The 20,046-nt window shown below is 43.7% G+C and overlaps 1 protein-coding gene and 1 long non-coding RNA gene across 3 annotated transcripts in view; both read right to left on the reverse strand.

Annotated features, from left to right (window-relative positions):
* LOC135569008 (uncharacterized) overlaps nucleotides 1-20,046 on the reverse strand; it is a 53,390-nt gene that overhangs the window by 12,404 nt on the left and 20,940 nt on the right. The gene's annotated exons all lie outside the window — the stretch shown is intronic.
* LOC135569006 (deleted in malignant brain tumors 1 protein-like) lies at nucleotides 11,950-15,855 on the reverse strand. Of its 2 annotated transcripts, XM_065015814.1 has the most exons (6): nucleotides 15,681-15,855; nucleotides 15,144-15,449; nucleotides 14,410-14,715; nucleotides 14,006-14,284; nucleotides 13,276-13,596; nucleotides 11,950-13,172 (listed from the first exon to the last, which is right to left on the reverse strand). In XM_065015814.1, exons 2-6 carry the CDS (start codon nucleotides 15,340-15,342, stop codon nucleotides 13,048-13,050), a joined length of 1,230 nt encoding a protein of 409 aa, XP_064871886.1. In that variant the 5' UTR covers nucleotides 15,343-15,449; nucleotides 15,681-15,855; the 3' UTR covers nucleotides 11,950-13,047. The 2 variants fall into 2 exon arrangements, with proteins under 2 accessions (XP_064871886.1, XP_064871887.1); XM_065015815.1 differs by lacking the exon at nucleotides 15,681-15,855 and having other exon boundaries at nucleotides 15,144-15,607.

Here is a 20,046-nt window from a genome sequence, read left to right on the forward strand (position 1 = left end):
ACTTCCATCCTCTCAAACCAGCTAGTTAACATTTTCTACTATATCTAGCTACAGTACATGTTGAACTTTCTCTCAGGTCAGCTAGTTTAACATTAACCTACTGATTAGCTAAGTAATTTGAACTTCCATTATCAGGCCAGCTAGTTAACAAATGCTACATCTGGTTTCTTATTGAACTCAATGCTGTCAGGCCAAAATAATTAACATTAACACAGTATCTAGAACTACACACATTATTAAATTTTACTCAGGCCAGCTAGAAATATAATAAATCTACAGTACATGTTGAACTCCAACTACACAATTATTAAATATTTACTGACTAGAAATATAACTTCCAAACCACACAGTATCTAGAACTACACAATTATTAAATATTTACTGACTAGAAATATAATAAACCACACAGTATCTAGAACTACACAATTATTTAATATTTACTCACTAGAAATATAATAAATCTACACAGTACATGTTGAACTCCATCCTCTCAGGCCAGCTAGTTAACATTAACCTACTACATCTAGCTACAGTAATATTTCCATCCTGACTCAGGAAATATAACAAACCTACACAGTATCTAGAACTACACAATTATTTAATATTTACTGACTAGAAATATAATAAATCAAATCAAAGTATTAGTCACATGATTATTAAATATTTACTGACTAGGAAATATTGTGTGCTTGGACCATGTTCCTTTGGGAAGGAGAGGCGGACCAAAATGCTCCAGCAGGTTGAAGTTCATGTTTTTAAAAACTCTGTTATAATCATTGTCCAACATAATACAAAACAATAAAGTCCAAACTCCAAACAGTCCTGGTGCAACAAACACAAAAACAGAAACAACCATCCACAAATGCATTCAAAAAGATTTTCATCTGTAAATTATGACGTTTGATTGTGATGTGATTGGTCTGAAGCCAAATCAGGCCAAACTGGCTTAGAAATAGACAAACTAGACATGTACCATAGAATGCCCACTCAGATCACACCCTGACCAAACAAAACATAGAAACATACAAAGCAAACTATGGTCATGGTGTGACAAAATAATAAACCTGCACAGTATCTAGAACTACACAATTATTAAATATTTACTGACTAGGAAATATAATAAACCACACAGTATCTAGAACTACACAACTATAAAATATTTACTGACTAGGAAATATAATAAACCTACACCGTATCTAGAACTACACAACTATAAAATGTTAAAGTGAATTTAAATGCTATTTGGCCCTAAACAGACAGTCTGCCACTGTGACCGTTTGTTCAGAAGACACGTTCTAATTGACAGTGGTTGAAGTTCATGTTTTTAAAAAAAAACTCAACACAAAATATTAACATCTACAATAGAACCAGTTGCCCTTTATGGAGGTAAACTGTCCACTAACCAATCAAGATTGTAAATACTGCATGGAGAAATCACTAATTAATATCCATCACTAATTAACATCCATCACTAATTAATATCCATCACTAATTAATACCCATCACTAATTAATATCCATCACTAATTAATACCCTTCACTAATTAATGCCCATCACTAATTAATATCCATCAATAATTAATACCCATCACTAATTAATATCCATCACTAATTAACATCCATCACTAATTAATATCCATCAATAATTAATACCCATCACTAATTATATCCATCACTAATTAATAAACCATCACTAATTAACATCATCACTAATTAATATCCATCAATAATTAAACCCATCACTAATTAATATCATCACTAATTAATATCCATCACTAATTAATGTCCATCACTAATGAACATCCATCACTAATTAATATCCATCACTAATTAATACCCATCACTAATTAACATCCATCACTAATTAATATCCATCACTAATTAATATCCATCACTAATTAATACCCATTACTAATTAACATCCATCACGAATTAACATCCATCACTAATTAATACCCATTACTAATTAATACCCATCACTAATTAACATCCATCACTAATTAATATCCATCACTAATTAATACCCATTACTAATTAATACCCATCACTAATTAACATCCATCACTAATTAATATCCATCACTAATTAACATCCATCACTAATTAATATCCATCACTAATTAACATCCATCACTAATTAATATCCATCACTAATTAATATCCATCACTAATTAATATCCAGAAACAAGTCTTCAATGTCTATAACCACATAAAAACAAGAGATCATCACTGAAATACCAAGAGATGAACAAAGAGAAAAGTCCCTTCATCCAGCTGGTCCTGAAGCTTAGTTCACAAACCACTACTAACCCAACAAAGCCTCAGGACAGAACTCAGACAGTCTGGCCCAAACAAATTATAACCAAACATACATAAACGATGGCAAACTATCTGACCATCGTGACTGATAGAAAACGGACAAAAAAAATTGACAATTGACAGACTCAGTGAGCATAGCCTTGCTATTGAGAGAGGTAGGCAGAGAGAAGACAGGCTATGTGCCCACTGCCCACAAAATCAGTTGGATACTGAGCTGTTCTTCCTAACCTCCTGACAAATGTACAACGATATAAGAGACACATATTTCCTTCAGATTACAAAGACCCCAAAATAATTAGAAAATAAATATAATATTGACAAGCTCCCGTATCTGTTAGGTGAAATACCACAGTGTGCAATCATGTCATTTGTACTTCTACGTTTTGTACACACATCTCACACTCTCCTACACACACCAGCTGACTGAGAGGGCCCTAGTGGAGCCAGCTGGCTGAGAGGGCCCTAGTGGAGCCAGCTGGCTAAGATGGCCCTAGTGGAGCCAGCTGGCTGAGAGGGCCCTAGTGGAGCCAGCTGGCTGAGAGGGCCCTAGTGGAGCCGGCTGGCTGAGAGGGCCTTAGTGGAGCCAGCTTGCTGAGAGGGCCCAGGTGGAGCCGGCTGGCTGAGAGGGCCTTAGTGTAGCCAGCTGGCTGAGAGGGCCCTAGTTGAGCCGGCTGGCTGAGAGGGCCCTAGTGGAGCCAGCTGGCTGAGAGGGCCTTAGTGGAGCCAGCTGGCTGAGAGGGCCCTAGTGGAGCCGGCTGGCTGAGAGGGCCTTAGTGGGAGCTTGCTGAGAGGGCCCAGTGGAGCTGGCTGAGAGGGCCCTAGTGGAGCCAGCTGGCTGAGAGGGCCTAGTGGAGCCAGCTGGCTGAGAGGGCCCTAGTGGAGCCGGCTGGCTGAGAGGGCCCTAGTGGAGCCGGCTGGCTGAGAGGGCCCTAGTGGAGCAGGCTGGCTGAGAGGGCCCTAGTGGAGCCGGCTGGCTGAGAGGGCCCTAGTGGAGCCCTTCCTTGACAATTTCTCTCTCCTCCACAAATATCCCCTCCCCTCCTCTTCTCTATCATTCTCTCCCCTCCACTTCTCCACCCTCACTTCTCTCTCCACTCCCCTTTTCTCTCCCCTACCCTCCTCTCTCCCCTCCCCTCCTCTGTCCCCTCCCCTCCACTACTCTCTCCTCTCTCTCATGCTGCTCATCTCTCTCTCTCTCTCTCTTTCTCTCTCTCGTTCTCTCTCTCTCTCTCTCTCATAGTGTTGGACCTGTTGATCTTGACTCAGCTCATAGACCTCTATCATCTACACCCCTCCCTTCTCCTACTCTAACATAACACCAATATAATATATAATACATAATATATACTCTCATTCATTTACATAGAGACAGATACAATCAATCATTGACACACGGCATATACAACAGTCAGATGCATGACACCATCACAACTTAACTGACATTAGTGCCTGTCCCCAGATGGACAGTTAGACTACAGTAAAGTACATTTACTGGTGATCACATCATTGTCCTGCTTTGAGACACATTTTTACTGTCTGCTTCCAGTTGCATGTTATTTTACTAACCCTGCAAATTATAATATATCTTACAATATCAAATCATATCTCAATAACTGTCACAAGTGTATATCAGTATAACAGCATCATACCTCTGCTCCACAACAGGGTCACCAGTACCACTGCAGGTATCATATCTGCCTCTAACTTGGGCTCCACTGACGAAACAAGTCTACTGTCATGAAGAGAGGACTGAAGAGTGAGAAATACTGTTAGACTATATGACTTCTATATCATTACTTCCTTACTTATATGATGTGACAAACTGTTAAGCAGATAAGATCAGTTAAACCCACCTACATACAGGAAACACTGACATTAGAAAAACTCCACAGGAAACTGCTGTCAGAGCAGCAAAGTTACACATAGTAGTGTCCTATAATATCACCTCTAACTTTCTACTGCATGAGTTCACCTCTTATAGAATATTGGCTTAATGTTCCAGCACCTAAATATAAACAGTACCAGCACCCAAAATGAGTACTGATGAGGTCTCATGTTAGAGCAGGAGAAGGGGGATGTGGGTGTAGAAGCTAGAGGTCTGTTACCCAAGTCAACTCAACAGGCCTGATGCTATATGTCAGGGTCAGGCTGCGCTGGACCAAGAGAGGAACAGGTTACTGGTTATGATGACGTCACTGGTGAGAAGTCAGTGATGAAAATATATTCAGCTGATTTAAATGTCAGTCTTTCTCTCCCTCCTCCCCTGTCTCCTTCTACCAACCCAGTCTGTCAATAAGTCCTATCTCTCTCATCTCCCTCTCTCCTCCCCTGTCTCCTTCTACCAACCCAGTCTGTCAATAAGTCCTATCTCTCTCTCTCATCTCTCTCTCTCCTCCCCTGTCTCCTTCTACCAACCCAGTCTGTCAATAAGTCATATCTCTCTCTCATCTCTCTCTCCCCTGTCTCCTTCTACCAACCCAGTCTGTCAATAAGTCCTATCTCTCTCTCATCTCTCTCTCTCTCCTCCCCTGTCTCCTTCTACCAACCCAGTCTGTCAATAAGTCCTATCTCTCTCTCTCATCTCTCTCTCTCTCCTCCCCTGTCTCCTTCTACCAACCCAGTCTGTCAATAAGTCCTATCTCTCATCTCTCTCTCCTCTCCTGTCTCCTTCTACCAACCCAGTCTGTCAATAAGAACTAAACTCAGCAAAAAAAGAAACTTCCTCTCAATGTCAACTGCATTAATTTTCAGCAAGCTTAACATGCGTAAATATTTGTATGAACATATCAAGATTCAACAACTGAGACATAAACTGAACAAGTTCCACAGACATGTGACTAACAGAAATAGAATAATGTGTCCCTGAACAAAGGGGAGGGGTCAAAATCAAAAGTAACAGTCAGTATCTGGTGTGGCCACCAGCTGCATTAAGTACTGTAGTGCATCTCCTCCTCATGGACTACACCATATTTGCCAGTTCTTGCTGTGAGATGTTACCCCACTCTTCTACAAAGGCACCTGCAAGTTCCCAGACATTTCAGTTCCCAGACATTTCAGTTCCCAGACATTTCAGTTCCCAGACATGCCCTAGCCCTCACCCTCCGATCCAACAGGTCCCAGACGTGCTCAATGGGACTGAGATCCTGGCTCTTCGCTGGCCATGGCAAAACACTGGTATTCCTGTCTTGCAGGAAATCATGCACAGAATGAGCAATATGGCTGGTGGCATTGTCAGCTTGTTGTTGTTATTGTCATGGTTGTTCCTGTTGGGTAGCAACTTCACCAGCTTGTTATTGTTGTTGTTGTCATTGTTGTCCTGTTGGGTAGCAACTTCACCAGCTTGTTGTTGTTGTTGTCATGGTTGTTCCTGTTGGGTAGCAACTTCACCAGCTTGTTGTTGTTGTCATGGTTGTTCCTGTTGGGTAGCAACTTCACCAGCTTGTTGTTGTTGTCATGGTTGTTCCTGTTGGGTAGCAACTTCACCAGCTTGTTGTTGTTCTGAAGCATCTTGTGTGATGTTGGTCTTGAGGGGAGAAGGTGAGAGAAGATGGATTCTATTCATATGCTGTCCAGCTTCTGAAGAACGTATGGTGCTAGAATGGAGAGGAGATCAGTAAACAACAGAACGTATGGTGCTAGAATGGAGAGGAGATCAGTAAACAACAGAACGTATGGTGCTAGAATGGAGAGGAGATCAGTAAACAACAGAACGTATGGTGCTAGAATGGAGAGGACATCAGTAAACAACAGAACGTATGGTGCTAGAATGGAGAGGAGATCAGTAAACAACAGAATGTATGGTGCTAGAATGGAGAGGAGATCAGTAAACAACAGAATGTATGGTGCTAGAATGGAGAGGAGATCAATAAACAACAGAACGTATGGTGCTAGAATGGAGAGGAGATCAGTAAACAACAGAACGTATGGTGCTAGAATGGAGAGGAGATCAGTAAACAACAGAACGTATGGTGCCACATAGCCTGGTTCCTCTCTAGGTTTCTTCCTAGGTTTTGGCCTTTCTACGGAGTTTTTCCTAGCCACCGTGCTTCTACACCTGCATTGCTTGCTGTTTGAGGTTTTAGGCTGGGTTTCTGTACAGCACTTTGAGATATCAGCTGATGTACAAGGGCTATATAAATAAATTTGATTTGATTTGCTAGACTGGAGACAATATATTTAGATTTTCTCCACAACTAGACAGTTACAGTACATTTGACATTAAAGTAAAATCCTAATTGTATATGTACTTACCTATATAGACACACTTCCCAGGTCTGACAGTAAAAAACTTGCTACAAAGACTATTTTCCTGACTGTCTCTACTGATGGCCTCTAACAGCAGAATAAAATAAGTGGGATATTTAAACAGCACTGAAACAGAGTAGGTTGCTAGTTGACGATGTGTTGTAAATTGTTTCAATGCTTCCGTCCACAGATCTTCTAATGTATTGTAATACCACATGTACCAATACAGTAGAATAGACAGTGACACTGTGTAATGATACAATGACCCTCCATCCAATGTTCTGCTGCTGTTGTGCAACATTGTGACGCCACTGACATGTTTACAGGTTGCCATGCCGACGAAAGAGAAGGTGTTTTCATTCTGTAACAAGGCCTTCACTTCAGTCTGGATGGCTGGTTGACTGCAGACAGGTTACACAGTATCAGTGGAGGTGTTAGGCTGTTTCTGCTCTCCTCCCAACTACTAATGGAATTGTCCTGCCAATGCAACGTATGAAAATGTATCCAGTCACTACTGTAAGTCTCTCTGGATAAGAGCGTCTGCTAAATGACTCACATGTTCAATGTAATGTTCAGTTTGACAATATCAATGGAATAGACCAAAGCAGAGCCATGTATTTAGATATGAACAGATATCTCGATTGAGGATCATGTCAGTATTTAGCTACGTTATTAGCTGTTTTGCTCACCAAAGGCGTAACAAAGTGAAACTGTTGATGTCAAAGCCTCAGTTCCGGGAGAGTAGTGGGTGAAACCATTCACCTCAGGAAAAGGGGTGATATAAATAACGTTTCCTTTCATTATGTGTTACTGAATTCATTAAGATATTTGCTGCCATTGTAGTAAGGTTGATAATACGAGAGGTCTTCGGACCTACCATTTTTGTATAATTTTCTTTGAAAGAACAACTAGTGTGTTTTGAGTGCTTCTCCCCTATTTGGGAAGTTGGTCTGCCCGCTCCTCAGTCTGACAGATATTCTGAGAGCAGGTTCGAGTCCTCTTCCTCTGTACATAAAAACTGTTTCAAACTGTATAACACAATAGTGGTTTTGGAAAACTGGTTCATATATCCTAAAGTCAATAGCGAATGTGGCTCTGTATATATTTATTTATCCGTTCATGAATTGAAGACCTATTTCAGCCAGTTAACCAAGTTGTTGCTGTTTTAGCTAGCCGTGTTAATGACGAGCTAACGAGCACCGTTGGTCTCTGCACTACAATGTCACGCTAGTTATTACCAGCAGGTGATTTACTAGCAGGGGACTTATTGAAATATTAAGTGAATGTTTATTTTCTTACTACCTTAAAAGGTTTATATAAAAGGGTTGTACTTGTGCTCTGTATTTATGGATTAATATCACTTCACATTGAGGGTATGTATCAATAACGTTACTGTTGTTCCTATCTAACAGATATCTTGTGTCCTACCTAACCATGTATCACTACTGTTGTTCCTATCTAACAGATATCTTGTGTCCTATCTAACCATGTATCACTACTGTTGTTCCTATCTAACAGATATCTTGTGTCCTACCTAACCATGTGTCACTACTGTTGTTCCTATCTAACAGATATCTTGTGTCCTACCTAACCATGTGTCACTACTGTTGTTCCTACCTAACCATGTATCACTACTGTTGTTCCTATCTAACAGATGTCTTGTGTCCTACCTAACCATGTGTCACTACTGTTGTTCCTATCTAACAGATATCTTGTGTCCTACCTAACCATGTGTCACTACTGTTGTTCCTATCTAACAGATATCTTGTGTCCTACCTAACCATGCATCACTACTGTTGTTCCTATCTAACCATGTATCACTACTGTTGTTCCTATCTAACAGATGTCTTGTGTCCTACCTAACCATGTATCACTACTGTTGTTCCTATCTAACAGATATCTTGTGTCCTATCTAACCATGTATCACTACTGTTGTTCCTATCTAACAGATATCTTGTGTCCTACCTAACCATGTATCACTACTGTTGCTCCTACCTAACAGATATATTGTGTCCTATCTGTCAATGCCTGTCATCACTGTTTGATATCTTTTACTGCAGATACAAACTGAGTCAACCTGAAGTGTGGGTGTCCGTGTGCCTTTCTTCTGGGGGGCGATGTGAAGTTGGTTCCACCAGGTGTCTGTACTATAGAAACACTGCTAATCCAACAATAGTGCTAGGTGTCTGTACTATATAAACACTGCTAATCCAACAATAGTGCTAGGTGTCTGTACTATATAAACACTGCTAATACAACAATAGTGCTAGGTGTCTGTACTATATAAACACTGCTAATACAACAATAGTGCTAGGTGTCTGTACTATATAAACACTGCTAATACAACAATAGTGCTAGGTGTCTGTACTATATAAACACTGCTAATCCAACAATAGTACTAGGTGTCTGTACTATATAAACACTACTAATCCAACAATACTATATAAACACTGCTAATACAACAATAGTGCTAGGTACCTGTACTACAGGTTCACACTTGAATTGAAGGGGAACTACTCTCAAATCTACATTTCTTAGATTTTTCCCAAAACTCAAACGTGGTCTCCTGATGTGGTTCATTGTTATAAACTCCTATTTAAGATAAGTTATAGAACATACAATTGTATTGTTTTTCTGTTTAAAAAAGTCTGACTTTGAGAATGAAAACCTGAAATATAAATGAGATCAATTCTGAAACCTGTTTCTTCGTCAGTTTCTCTGTTTCAATAATAGTAATACTATTATCCTACTGAACAGTACAGCTTGGGTTGGTCTACTATTATCCTACTGAACAGTACAGCTTGGGTTGGTCTACTATTATCCTACTGAACAGTACAGCTTGGGTTGGTCTACTGTTATCCTACTGAACAGTACAGCTTGGGTTGGTCTACTATTATCCTACTGAACAGTACAGCTTGGGTTGGTCTACTATTATCCTACTGAACAGTACAGCTTGGGTTGGTCTACTATTATCCTACTGAACAGTACAGCTTGGGTTGGTCTACTATTATCCTACTGAACAGTACAGCTTGGGTTGGTCTACTGTTATCCTACTGAACAGTACAGCTTGGGTTGGTCTACTATTATCCTACTGATCAGTACAGCTTGGGTTAGTCTACTATTATCCTACTGAACAGTACAGCTTGGGTTGGTCTACTATTATCCTACTGAACAGTACCACTTGGGGTGGCCTGTGACAAGTAATTAAAGAGTAAAAAGTAACTAAAGAGCAACAGTAAAATAACAATAGCAGGACTATATACAGGTCAGTACCTGGCTCTCCAGAGAAGACAGGCTATGTGCACACAGCCCACAAAATGAGGTGGAAACTGAGATGCACTTCCTATCCTCCTGCCAAATGTATGACCAGTTAATTCATACTGTATGTTGTAGTCTGTCCAAGAGGGGAATCACACAGACTGATCTCAGTTAATTCATTCTGTATGTTGTAGTCTGTCCAAGAGGGGAATCACACAGACTGATCTCAGTTAAAACCTGATGGGGATACACGTTCCCATTTAGGAACCCCCCCCCCCCCACCCCCTCAGCTGTAATGTGGCGCAGGGAACGCAAGAAATAATCCTAAAAATATTTAACCTCCACACATTAACAAGAAAAATAGCTCAAATGAAAGATAAACAAGTTGTTTATCTACCCAGCAAGTCAGATTTCTAAAATGTTTTACGGCGAAAACATAGCACATATTTATGTCCAACCACCACCGCAGACATACCTCATTAGCATAGCCAAGTAGGAAAAAATATGCAATCAACAAACGCAGGATTAAAAGAAAAATCATTTCACTAACCTTTTGAAATCTTCATCAGATGACAGTAATATAACATGTTACACAGTACATTCATTTTTTTTTCAATAATCTGCAATATATATCCATAAATCTCTGTTTACAATGACGCATCGTTCAAAAAATGCTACTACAATGTCAGGAGAAATGAAATAGCTCCGGCAGATAACGTCAGCTAACAAGGAATACACATCATAAACTTTGACTAAATATGCATGTTTTACATATGTATGGCCAAACTCAGCATTAAATAGCATCTAATCAGAATAGTGTACAGAGCTGAGTTATTACAGCTATTTACATTTACATTTACATTTAAGTCATTTAGCAGATGCTCTTATCCAGAGCGACTTACAAATTGGTGCATTCACCTTATGACCTCCAGTGGAACAGTAGTGCATCTAAATCTTTTCAGGGGGAGGGGGGGTGAGAGGGATTACTTTATCCTATCCTAGGTATTCCTTAAAGAGGTGGGGTTTCAGGTGTCTCCGGAAGGTGGTGATTGACTCCGCTGTCCTGGCGTCGTGAGGGAGTTTGTTCCACCATTGGGGGGCCAGATGACGCATCGTTCAAAAAATGCTACTACAATGTCAGGAGAAATGAAATAGCTCCGGCAGATAACGTCAGCTAACAAGGAATACACATCATAAACTTTGACTAAATATGCATGTTTTACATATGTATGGCAAGATACACTTCTTCTAAATGCAATCGCTGTGTTACATTTATTTTTAACGTTACAGGTTGCGTTCACTAGGCTATACTAGGAGTTGGCGCTCCAACATTAGCAGTATCCCTCCTCTATCTTGGAATCGACAGAAACCCAAAATTAACACATAAATATTCCCTTACCTTTGCTGTTCTTCCATCAGAAGACCTGGAAGGGATTATACTTACCAAACCAGCGTTTAGTTTTCAAGTCTGTCTTTCGGTTCTCAAAATAGCCACATTTCGGTCGAAATGCAGGCAAAATTCAAGTTGATGCGCACCAAAACGTCGAAAGTACATATTATATGTCGAGTAAACTTGTCAAACTGTGTTCATAATGAAGCTTTAACATGTTATAAAGGTGCACAGAAATCGTGAGGACGAACAGAAACACACACGTCGTTTAATCGATCCTGAGGAAAAGAGAGAACCCGAGCAGAGCGCGCATAGGCGTACACTTTTTTTTTCGCGTGACCGAGCGCACGATTCTCACAATGACAAGCCCCATTGAAAGCAGGCTTCACGGTGAACACGTACAGACTGTTCCCAGACCTGTAACTGCTTGGGAAGTGCGTATACGATGACGTCAAAGTGGGGCCAACTTTTTCGATGACAAGAGAGACTTTGGGAGAATGCATGCCCTGAGACTTCTGCTTTACATAGAGACAACATTTAAACGGTTTTAGAAGCTTTAGAGTGTTTTCTATTCGATAATATTTTTTATATGCATATATTAGCAACTTTTGACAAAAATGTATCATGTTTTATATGGGTACCCAATTCCTCCAGAAGGGGCAGTAATCAGCCCTAGCCCTAACAGGTTTTAATTCATACTGTATGTTGTAGTCTGTCTAATAATTAAATCACACAAGACTGACAACCTGTAATTTTATTAAAAGCATTCATTAACATTTATAATCAATAACATCATTATCTCTATACTACTAACAACATAACACTAATCTACATCATAATCAATAATCAATATCATAACATTTATAATTAATAACATCATGAGAGGTAAACAACAACAAACCCCTTTATTAAAAAATGTTTCAAAATACAAAGAATGAACAGATGATTATAATAATACCTGGACTAATAATGGAAACACTTCAAGATAAAGAATCTAAGAGACACTAAATAAGATAAAGAATCTAAGAGACACTAAATAAGATAAAGAATCTAAGAGACACTAAATAAGATAAAGAATCTAAGAGACACTAAATAAGATAAAGAATCTAAGAGACACTAAATAAGATAAAGAATCTAAGAGACACTAAATAAGATAAATAAATGAAGACAACATCAAAAATCATACATTCATACGTAATTGAGCTTCTCTCTTAAAATAATCAAAACCCCATGTTACCAAAACCCCATGTTACCCAGAACCCCATGTTACCCAAAACCCCATGTTACCAAAACCCCATGTTACCCAGAACCCCATGTTACCCAAAACCCCATGTTACTCAAACCCCATGTTACCCAAAACCCCATGTTACCCAAAACCCCATGTTACTCAAAACCCATGTTACTCTGGTGGTAAAAACCAAACTAAATGAATAATGGTGGTTGCAGTCACTCCTTTTAGATTTCTTCCAAGGTTCTAGAAAGATAAACTAATTCTGAACTTACTATTAAAATTAAAATCACTTCAGGTTTGTCACCACATTTTAAACACCAGTCCACTGCAGACCATCGATTTAAAACACAAAACTGACCTAAGATCAGCATGTAGGGTCAGATTCATTCTACTCCTACTCCGTCCCCTGGGCTGCTCTCTCCTCTCCCGGTCCAGCTTCAGCTCTGGAGCTCAGAGAGACCATCTCCATGGCATTGACATAAAGATCCATGCTGCTCACCCTGTTCACTCTCTTCTGCCTCCTGGTGGGCTAGAGAGACACAGCACCAACAGTCAGACATTTACTCTCTAGTATCTCCATTCTCTCCCTCTCCCTCACCCTCTAGTTTAAATGACTTGTAACGTCTGAGTAAATGTCTTTACCTTGTAGTACAGGTAGGAGGTGGTGATGGTTGTCAGTAGGATCAGCAGCACTACAACGTGTCTGATGATGAAGGCTGGCAGAGGAGAGGCTGCAAACAGAAACACCTTTGATGAGGGGACTGATCATCATCACATAGATCTGTGGGAAATCTGTCAATGACAAAGTTATAAGTCTGGTTCATGTTCAGTTACCTGTGATGGCGAGGGGGAGGAGCTCACTCTCAGAGGAGAAGTTATGAGAGAAAACATAATTGTCATAAACACAGCTGTAGTTCCCTTGGTGGGAGTCATCTGCAGCAGGGAAGAGGAAGGCAGCAGAGTGATTGACAGCTGGCTGGGTTTGGGTTCTGTTGGAGCCGGTGAATGTGAGGAGGAAGGAGCCTCCTGGGTACTGTGGCTGAGTGGAGCAGGTGATGGTGAAGTTGTAGCCCCTGAACATCTCGGGCCACTGGTGGCCCCTGGAGACCCCTCCCATTGGGTCAGTCAGGAAGATATCAGGCTGGACCAGGAGATCTGTAACAATGAAAGAGAACAAGAAAAACCTCTTCAACTAGTTTCCTATAGATATGACAATAACATCATCATGTAACAGTGCCAGCCACCCTCCCTCACAGGGCAACATGAGTAGTGGGCCTACAGTCACTGAGACAACATATGTTGATATCAGGCTGAAGCAGGACATCTGGAAAAAGAGGAGAGAAAAAGAAAACGTAGCTCCTCAACTACTTTCCTCATTTAGATATGACAATAACATGACATGTGACAGTGGTAGAGAGTAGAACAGTTTTCTAACGATGTTTGTCTATGGAGATTGCATGGCTGTGTGCTTAATTTTATACACCTGTCAGCAACAGGTGTGGTTGAAATAGCCGAATCCACTGAAGTCAACATACTATTGGTAAAAAGTGTATCTTGTTATTACCTGAGCAGATCACTGTGAGTCCAAGACGGAGATAATAACTTCTCCAACACTCCCTCAGTGAAGACTCAGGCCCAGAACAGGAAACTCTAATCTCTCCAATGGTATTTCCAGGTGGTACTGAAATAGTGGAGCCACAACCCAGCTGTCTACACACTACTGCAGCTACATCCCTCTGGGCCCTGTCATCAGCTCCCACAGTCCTCCACTCTCCCTGGTCGTACCACTCCACTCCACCAGCACAGCGACTGCCTCCTCCCACCAGCCTCACATCATCAGGCTCTGAGAAAAGAAAAGAGAGAGACAGTAATCTTACTATTTTCTCACTAAAACACACCTATATTGTCTCTCATATTCTTCACTCCAGGTGAGAAACAATGTTGATTGAGTGACAAACTGTTTCTTACCTGAGCAGATGAGTCCAACAGCATTACCAGGTAGGCAGGTGTTGTTCTCTCTGTCTGAGGTGTCACAGTCCAGGAGAAGGGACTCTTTGCCTTTACACTGGAACTCTTTATCCCAGGTCTGACCCTCACCTTCTCCATAGAGCCCCCCCTGTAGAGCTGCAGGAGCCCCACAGCCAAGCTCCCTACAGACTACCTCTGCATCCTGCCGGTCAAAGTCAGCTTCACACACTGAGGCCCAGGACTGATTGGACTTCACCTCCACTCTCCCAGAGCAGAGACCAGCTCCATCCACAAGCCGCACAGACTCTGGAGAAAAAGAGTTGGTTGAACATTCAATCAGTTTTGTTGATGACACTGTCGAGGACTAAACACAAATATGTTGGATAAAAGATAGTAGTTTGCTATGTTTGATACTGTAAGAGGTAGAAATGGGTTCTTAGTCACTCAGGATCGGGTTGGGAATAATGCAGGCAGGAGACAGGAATAAGTTCACTTCACTTTATAGAAAATAAACAGCTGGACATCCATCAGGCAGCTTCACTTCAGTACCATCTGAACTACAATGATCTGCCCATGAACATCTCCCATAAACCAATATGCCAAACACAAATATAATGTATAAATACATCTGACATCTGTCCCTCAATTTAAATGAAATAAAAACACATAAAACATGATACATGGTAATATTGTATAATGTATAAATAAATCTCTCAATATGACCAGTCTCTTACCTGAACAGATCACATGATGATAAGATCCACCATCACAGAAACCAGGTCCTCCTATGACGCCACACTGTCTAATAGAAGACTCATCTCCACTACAACTATATAGTCTGACTCCTCTTCTTCCATCTTCAATCAGACCTCTAGATTCAGCTACAACATCCCCACAGTCCAGCTCTTTACACACAACCTTAGTCTCTCTCATTATTCTCCACCCACCAGGACATAGACCCAACCACTCTCCTCTGTAGAAGACTTCCACTATCCCAGAACAGGAAGTGGTCCCATTCACCAGTCTGACTGAGAGTTCAGCTGTAAACAGCAGAGAGGAAAACACAGTGGTGAGGACAGATGATGACAGTGATTCTGTTATTCTAACAGCAGTGATGCTTTGTGGTTGACAAGTATTAGTAGTTCCATAAAACACTACTTGTTATTGGGGTTTAGAATGGTTTGTATGGACACATGAATTTCTCCATGTGGGATAATAAAGTTGACTAATATTGAACTGCTATAATCACTGTAGATTTATACTCTACCTACCTGGTGGACTGACGCTTTGAGCCTGGAGGTCTGAGGAGAAAGAGAGAGACAGAGGACAAAGAGAGAGACAGAGGTTAAATGAACATCAACATGACCTTTCATGATGTGATGGGGAAGACAGGCTTATCGTTGGTATGGTGCAACAACACCCATGGCTCGACGACTCATTGCGAGCTCACAGAACAGGGCTCCGGGCAGCCGAGCGGAAATGAGGGAAAACTCGCCTCCCTGCGGACCTGGCATCCTTTCACTCCCTCCTCTCTACATTTTCCTCTTCTGTCTCTGCTGCTAAAGCCACTTTCTACCACTCTAAATTCCAAGCATCTGCCTCTAACCCTAGGAAGCTCTTTGACACCTTCTCCTCCCTCCTGAATCCTCCTCCCCCTCCCCCCCCTCCTCCCTCTCTGCAGATGACTTCGTCAACCATTTTGAAAAGAAGGTCGACGACATCCGATCCCCGTTTGCTAAGTCAAACGACACCGCTGGTTCTGCTCACACTGCCCTACCCTGTGCTCTGACCTCTTTCTCCCCTCTCTCTCCAGATGAAATCTCGCGTCTTGTGACGGCCGGCCGCCCAACAACCTGCCCGCTTGACCCTATCCCCTCCTCTCTTCTCCAGACCATTTCCGGAGACCTTCTCCCTTACCTCACCTCGCTCATCAACTCATCCCTGACCGCTGGCTACGTCCCTTCCGTCTTCAAGAGAGCGAGAGTTGCACCCCCTTCTGAAAAAAAACCTACACTCGATCCCTCCGATGTCAACAACTACAGACCAGTATCCCTTCTTTCTTTTCTCTCCAAAACTCTTGAACGTGCCGTGCTTGGCCAGCTCTCCGCTATCTCTCTCAGAATGACCTTCTTGATCCAAATCAGTCAGGTTTCAAGACTAGTCATTCAACTGAGACTGCTCTTCTCTGTATCACGGAGGCGCTCCGCACTGCTAAAGCTAACTCTCTCTCCTCTGCTCTCATCCTTCTAGACCTATCGGCTGCCTTCGATACTGTGAGCCATCAGATCCTCCTCTCCACCCTCTCCGAGTTGGGCATCTCCGGCGCGGCCCACGCTTGATTGCGTCCTACCTGACAGGTCGCTCCTACCAGGTGGCGTGGCGAGAATCTGTCTCCTCACCACGCGCTCTCACCACTGGCGTCCCCCAGGGATCTGTTCTAGGCCCTCTCCTATTCTCGCTATACACCAAGTCACTTGGCTCTGTCATAACCTCACATGGTCTCTCCTATCATTGCTATGCAGACGACACACAATTAATCTTCTCCTTTCCCCCTTCTGATGACCAGGTGGCGAATCGCATCTCTGCATGTCTGGCAGACATATCAGTGTGGATGACGGATCACTACCTCAAGCTGAACCTCGGCAAGACGGAGCTGCTCTTCCTCCCGGGAAGGACTGCCCGTTCCATGATCTCGCCATCACGGTTGACAACTCCATTGTGTCCTCCTCCCAGGCGCTAAGAACCTTGGCGTGATCCTGGACAACACCCTGTCGTTCTCAACTAACATCAAGGCGGTGGCCCGTTCCTGTAGGTTCATGCTCTACAACATCCGCAGAGTACGACCCTGCCTCACACAGGAAGCGGCGCAGGTCCTAATCCAGGCACTTGTCATCTCCCGTCTGGACTACTGCAACTCGCTGTTGGCTGGGCTCCCTGCCTGTGCCATTAAACCCCTACAACTCATCCAGAACGCCGCAGCCCGTCTGGTGTTCAACCTTCCCAAGTTCTCTCACGTCACCCCGCTCCTCCGCTCCCTCCACTGGCTTCCAGTTGAAGCTCGCATCCGCTACAAGACCATGGTGCTTGCCTACGGAGCTGTGAGGGGAACGGCACCTCAGTACCTCCAGGCTCTGATCAGGCCCTACACCCAAACAAGGGCACTGCGTTCATCCACCTCTGGCCTGCTCGCCTCCCTACCACTGAGGAAGTACAGTTCCCGCTCAGCCCAGTCAAAACTGTTCGCTGCTCTGGCCCCCCAATGGTGGAACAAACTCCCTCACGACGCCAGGACAGCGGAGTCAATCACCACCTTCCTGAGACACCTGAAACCCCACCTCTTTAAGGAATACCTAGGATAGGATAAAGTAATCCTTCTCACCCCCCCCCCCCCCTTAAAAGTAATCCTTCTCACCCCCACTGGATGTCATAAGGTGAACGCACCAATTTGTAAGTCGCTCTGGATAAGAGCGTCTGCTAAATGACTTAAATGTAATGTAAATGTACATACACTATATTTACAAAAGTATGTGGACACCCCTTCAAATGTGTGGACTCTATTTCAGCCACACCCCTTCCTGACAGATGTATAAAATCAAGCACTCAGCCATGCAATCTCCATAGACAAACATTGTCAGTAGAATTGAGTTAATGAACTCTCCCTCTCTTCTCCTCTTCTCCCCCTCTCTTCTCCTCCCCTCTCCACTCCTCGCCCCTCTCCTACCCTCTTCTCCCCTCTCCTCCCACCTCAACTCTTCTCCCTCTCTCTTCTCCTCTTCTCCCCTCTCCTCTCCTCTCCTTCTCTTCAACCCCTATCTTCTCCTCTTCTCCCCTCTCCTCCCCTCTCCTCCCACCTCTACTTTTCTCCTCTCTCTTCTCCTCTTCTCCCCTCTCCTCTCCTCTACTCTTCTCCCCTCTCTTCTCCTCTTATCCCCTCTCCTCCCACCTCTACTCTTCTCCCCCTCTCTCCTCCTCTTCAACCCCTCTCTCCTCCTCTTCTGCCCCTCTCTTCTCCTCTCCTCTCCTCCCCTCTCCTCCTCACCCCTCTCCTACCCTCTCTTCCCTCTCCTCCCACCTCTACTCTTCTCCTTCTCTTCTCCCTCCTCTTCTCCTCTTCTCCCCTCTCTACTCCTCTCCCTTCTCTTCACACACCCCCTCTTCTCCCCACTCTCCTCTTCACCCACCCCCTTCTCCCCCTCTCCACTTCACCCACCCCTCTTCTCCCCCTCTACTCTTCACCCACCCCTCTCTCCCCCTCTACTCTTCCCCACCCCTCTTCTCCCCTCTCTCTTCTTCCCCTCTTCTCCACTCTCTTATACTCTTCTCCCCTCTCTCTTCATCTTTCCCCCTCTCCTCTTCTCCCCCCTCTCCTCTTCTCCCCCTCTCTCTTCATCTTCTCCCCCTCTCCCCTTCTCCCCCTCTCCCTATCCTCTTCTCCCCTTCTCCCCCTCTCTTCATCTTCTCCCCTCTCCCCTTCTCCCCTTCTCCCCCTCCTCCGTTTCACCACCTCTCTTCTCCTCAACTCCCCCTCGTCTCTCCTCCTCTCTTCTCCTCTTCTCCCCAATTCTACCCCTCCCTTCTCCCCTTCTCACCCCTCTGCTCTTCTCCCCTCTCCATTTCTCCTCCCTGCTCCCCTCTCTTCTCCTCTTCTCCTCTTCCCCCTCTCCTCTTCTCTTCGCCACCTCTCTTCTCCTCTTCCCCCTCTCCTCTTCTCTTCTCTTCTCCTCTTCCCCCTCTCCTCTTCTCTTCGCCACCTCTCTTCTCCTCTTCCCCCTCTCCTCTTCTCTTCTCCTCTCCTCTTCTCCTCTTCCCCCCTCTCCTCTTCTCTTCTCCACCTCTCTTCTCCTCTTCCCCCTCTCCTCTTCTCCTCCCCTCTTCTCCTCTTCTCTTCTCCTCTTCTCCTCTTCCCCCCTCTCCTCTTCTCTTCTCCTCTTCCCCTCTCCTCTCCTCTTCTCTTCTCCTCTTCTCTTCTCCACCTCTCTTCTCCTCTTCCCCCATCTCCTCTTCTCTTCTCCTCTCTCTTCTCCTCTCCTCTTCTCCTCTTCCCCCTCTCCTCTTCTCCACCTCTCTTCTCCTCTTCCCCCTCTCCTCTTCTCCTCCCTTCTCCTCTTCTTCCCTTATCCTCTTCCCCCTCTCCTCTTCTCCTCCCTTCTCCTCTTCTTCCTTCTCCTCTTCCCCTCTCCTCTTCTCCTCCCTTCTCCTCTTCTTCCCTTCTCCTCTTCTTCCCCTCCCCTCTCCTTCCCCTCCCCTCCCACCTCTGCTTTCTCCCCTCTCCTCTCCTCTCCTCCTCTCCCCTCTCTTCTCCTCCTCTCCCCTCTCTTCTAATCTTCTCCCCCTCTCTTCTCCTTTTCACCCTCTCCTCTTCTTCCCCTCCTTTCCTCTTCTCCCCCTCTCTTCTCAAACTCTCCTCTTCTTCACCTCCCCTCTACCTCTCCTCTTCCCCCTCTCCTCTTCTCTTCTCCACCTCTCTTCTCCTCTTCCCCCTCTCCTCTTCTCTTCTCCTCTCCTCTTCTCCTCTCCTCCTCTTCCCCCTCTCCTCTTCTCTTCTCCACCTCTCTTCTCCTCTTCCCCCTCCCTCTTCTCTCTCTCTTCTCTTCTCCTCTTCTCCTCTTCCCCCCTCTCCTCTTCTCTTCTCCTCTT

This window comes from Oncorhynchus nerka, unplaced genomic scaffold (assembly GCF_034236695.1).
Source record: "Oncorhynchus nerka isolate Pitt River unplaced genomic scaffold, Oner_Uvic_2.0 unplaced_scaffold_1266, whole genome shotgun sequence".
Lineage (NCBI taxonomy): Eukaryota > Metazoa > Chordata > Actinopteri > Salmoniformes > Salmonidae > Oncorhynchus > Oncorhynchus nerka.

Coding starts and splice junctions, on each gene's coding strand:
- LOC135569006 (XM_065015814.1), bottom strand. CDS start 15,342: ATGAGAGAGACTAAGGTTGTGTGTAAAGAGCTGGACTGTGGGGATGTT. Junction 14,285..14,409: donor TGTTGGACTCATCTGCTCAG/GTAAGAAACAGT, acceptor TTCTTTTCTCAG/AGCCTGATGATGTGAGGCTG. Junction 13,173..13,275: donor CCTCCCCCTCGCCATCACAG/GTAACTGAACAT, acceptor TTCTGTTTGCAG/CCTCTCCTCTGCCAGCCTTC.